Source organism: Nerophis ophidion, linkage group LG25 (genome assembly GCF_033978795.1).
Source record: "Nerophis ophidion isolate RoL-2023_Sa linkage group LG25, RoL_Noph_v1.0, whole genome shotgun sequence".
Classification (NCBI taxonomy): Eukaryota; Metazoa; Chordata; class Actinopteri; order Syngnathiformes; family Syngnathidae; genus Nerophis; species Nerophis ophidion.
This window is the reverse complement of record NC_084635.1, coordinates 12588203-12592486: the sequence shown is the minus strand read 5'-3', so window position 1 is coordinate 12592486 and position 4284 is coordinate 12588203. Positions and strand designations below refer to the sequence as shown.

Genomic DNA, 4284 nt, shown 5'->3' with positions numbered 1-4284 from the left:
AGATCAACACATTTGAAAAGTGTGATATTTCGGTACTTCCTGCGGAAGCTGCGCTCTTTCTACATCTGTAAAAAAACTTTTGTGGATGTACTACCAGTCTGTGGTTGCCAGTGTTCTGTTCTACATGGTAGTGTGCTGGGGGGGCTGTCCGTCTAAGGCAGGGGTGCCCATTACGTCGATCGCCATCAACTGGTCGATCTCGGAGGGTGTGTCAGTCGATCTCAAGCCAGGCATTAAAAAATATACATACAAATGAGCAATCATCAATCATACCAAGACTTCACTTTCGTCAGTTGTTTGACATTCTCGGCACTCGAGGATCTTGTGAGATGACGCTGGCTGCTGCGAGCTCATATTTAAGAAAAAAATCACTAACAGGGCGGACGCAGAGAAACACATTTTATTTCTAGAGACTCCGTACCTACTGTCAAAACTCTAAAGACCGACTGCACGGTTCCTGTCTTCACCATAAAAGACCTGTTTCATCCTGCCTGTGCTAACAAAATAAGAGTCTCAGAAAGCTAGCGTGCACAAGCTAGCAAGCTACGGAGTTTGATGGCAATGTATTTCTCCCCCGCCCTCAGTGACCGCTTTCTCACTTGCTTGCCCACCCGCACACTCACTGACGTCACTCACCTGCTGCCAGACATTAAAGGGCCACACACATATGCTACTCTCATAACAAAGTGTTTAAAAACGAGTATGCAAGTTGGACAAATGAGATGCCAAATCCAACCACTTTCATGTGGTATTGGACAGAAAGGAGGACTTTTTTTTCCCTCCATTTGAAAAAGCGGACGTTATCAGCACCACTGTCTAATTTCAATCAATGCAAGTCATCAGAATCAAATACACCAACTTATATTCTTGTCTTCATGAAAGAAAGGAATCTATGTGTGTTAAACATGCTTGTATTATCATTAAACACCATTAACTTGTTAACAAAAATGTCTCTTTCATAAATAAATAAATATAAATTATAAATAGGAATGAGGTAGATCTCCTCGACTTGGTCAATTGAAAAGTAGCTCACCTGCAGAAAAAGTGTGAGCGCCCCTGGTCTAAGGACAGCTCCAGACTGGAGAAATTGATTAACCATCGGAATAATACTGGACTCACTGGTGACGGTGGCAGAGAAAAGGACTGTGGACAAACTAGTGAGCTTCCTGGATGATTGCAGTCACCCATTGCATAGCGTTATCAGTAGCCAGAGGAGCCTGTTCAGTGCTAGACTGCTTCAGCCCGAGTGCGGGACTAATAGACTCAAAAACTCCTTTGTCCTACACACCCTTAGACTGTGGGGTTAGGGGGGTACTATGATGACAGGGGCTGCAAAACAATAACAGTGCAATACTTTTTCATAACATGGTCACTACTGCCTAGTTTCTCTTGTTATATTCTTATTTTACTGTTATATTGTTATTCTCATTGTTGCTTTTTATTTGTATTCTTAGTGTAATTTTCTATTTTGTTTCCATTTTTACCCCCCATTATTTACTTTTTACTTTTAAAATCTGATCCCATATCTGTACACTGCTGCTGGAATTTTAATTTTCCTGAGGGAACTCTCCTGAAGGAATCAATAAAGTATTATCCATCTCTATTGATATTTTTTAAGATCATGATAAGTAGTTTTGTTCCTGTTGCAGTTATGTGACACACTTGATGAAGCGTATCCAGCGCAGTCCTGTCCGAGGTATCTCCATCAAGCTGCAGGAGGAGGAGAGAGAGCGGAGGGACAATTATGTGCCGGAGGTATCGATCTCTTCCTCTTCTTTTTTTTCTTTCATATCTGCAGATGTTGAGAGACTTGCAAGTGCACGCTGAAATACATCTAAGGATGAAGACCGTAAACTTTTTGATTCATGTTGGATATGTTTGAACATTTCTACTGGATTACATTCAAATATTAATCATTTCTGCTGTGGTCATAGATTTCTGCTCTGGACCAGGAGATGATAGAAGTGGACCCAGACACTAAAGACATGTTGAAGTTGCTGGTAGGTGTACTGGTCATGAAGATAATCTGATGAACTTCATCCTGTCATTGTTTGTCTTACTTTGGCTAAAATGGTCATCTGTTGGTCTTTTTCTCAGGACTTTGGTGGTCTTTCTACGCTCCAAGTGACTCAGCCAATCACTGGCATGAACTTCAAAACCCCCCGAGGACTGTAGCCCCTCAACTTCTTGAATAAACTCCTGTCACTCTTTGACAAATACACTTACTTGCACTTCATTTCAACATCCTTACGGTCACTTCATTAGGTACACAAGCCTTAATTACAAGTATTTAACACATGACCCCAAGATGCTTTTCCAGCATATTCCAAACAATTGAATTTGATAGTCGATTTGTTCTGTGCACCAAAAACATTCCAGATTTTGACCGATTAAAAACGGTTGCTTAAACTACCAAATGTAAACTCATTTTAAGCACGTGCAATCATTGATGAAATGTATTTCAACACTTTCTGATTCTGATAGTTTGACATGTCTTTTCAAATGTTTTAGTTCTGGTATTGTGTAAACACCATATTGCAAGTCCAAATATTTTACATTTGTCACTATAGCAATTAAATATCCCTCGTGCATCTCTGTCCTTTATGATTACATGCAAAAATTAAGACATTTTATACACATACATGGATATATACATACATATACTTATATATATACATATATTTTCATATATATACATTTATACTTACATACATATATATATACATGTATACACAAATATATTTATTTATGTATGTATGCATATATATGTATGTACATACATATATAAATATATATATACATCCATACATATACATATATGTATATATATACAAACATGTATACATACATTTATATATACATGTGTATATATATACATACATATATGTACAGTGTATTTATACATACATATATATATACATATAAATAAGTACATATATATACATGCACATACATAAACATGCATATATATATATTTACACATACATACATATACATTTATATATATATGTACTTATAAATGTATGCACATATACATACATATACCGTATTTCCTTGAATTGCCGCCGGGGCGCTAATTAATTTAAAACCTCTTCTCACTCCTGCGCTTATCAAAGGCATGTGGTAAAACTAAGCATGCACTAATTATTTTGAAACCTCTTCTCACTCCGGCACTTACCAAAGGTATGCCGTAACAATTTGGGTGTGATGTAAGCTTGGGCCTTAAATCCTACTGAATAGCTCTTAATCTTCTTCCCTTTATGCGATTTTAAATTAACGGTATTGAAATCAGCCTCCTCCATTTTGAAAGTGGTGACAGGGGGAAGTGTCACTCGTGACATCACAAGTTTGACCAGGCGGTAATTCTAAGCATGCGCTAATTATTTTGGGACGGGAGTTTGACCCGGCAGTAATTCAAGGCAGGCACATACTATATGCCCTGCGGCAATTCAAGGAAATACGGTATACATACATATATATATACAAATATATACATACATAAATATATATATATATATATATACACATACATATATATATACATATTTATATACAGTACATATATATATATATCTATACATACAAACACATACATACATTTATATACATAGATACGTGCATATATACATAAACATATTTACATATATATACATGCATACATATATACATACAAAAGTATAAATACATACATATACACATACGTATATATGTATGTATATATACATGCACACATTTATATATGTGCACATACATATATATATATACATGTACATATATATCATTACATATATACATATACATACATAAATATATGAATACATATATATACGTACTTATATATACATACATGCATATTTACATACATATATATACACACATACATATATATATTTATACATGTATATATATACATACATACGTATATATAGATACATATATACATGTACATATATATACATACATATATATATACACACACATGCATACATATATATATATATATACACATATATTTTTATACATACATGTATATATATACATATATATATATATGCATATGTATGTATGTATACACATACATATATGTATATATACATACATACGTATTAGGGCTGCAAATCTTTGGTTGTCCCACGATTTGATTCAATATTGATTCTTTGGGTCACAATTCGATGATATATAGATTTTTTCGATTCGATTCTCGATGCAAAAATGATATTTTTCCGATTCACAACGATTCTGTATTCATTTAGTACACAGGATTTCAGCAGGACATGCAAGCAG

The 4284-nt window shown here is 34.8% G+C and overlaps 1 protein-coding gene across 1 annotated transcript in view; it reads left to right on the top strand.

Annotated features, from left to right (window-relative positions):
- Positions 1-2221, top strand: part of LOC133542930 (small ribosomal subunit protein eS17-like) — a 12193-nt gene extending 9972 nt beyond the window's left edge. Inside the window, exons 3-5 of the mRNA XM_061887203.1 lie at positions 1650-1755; positions 1935-2000; positions 2098-2221. Coding sequence (XP_061743187.1) covers positions 1650-1755; positions 1935-2000; positions 2098-2175 — 250 coding nt within the window. The 3' untranslated portion in view covers positions 2176-2221. The remainder of the gene's footprint in view (positions 1-1649; positions 1756-1934; positions 2001-2097) is intronic.
- Positions 2222-4284: the final 2063 nt, after the last annotated feature.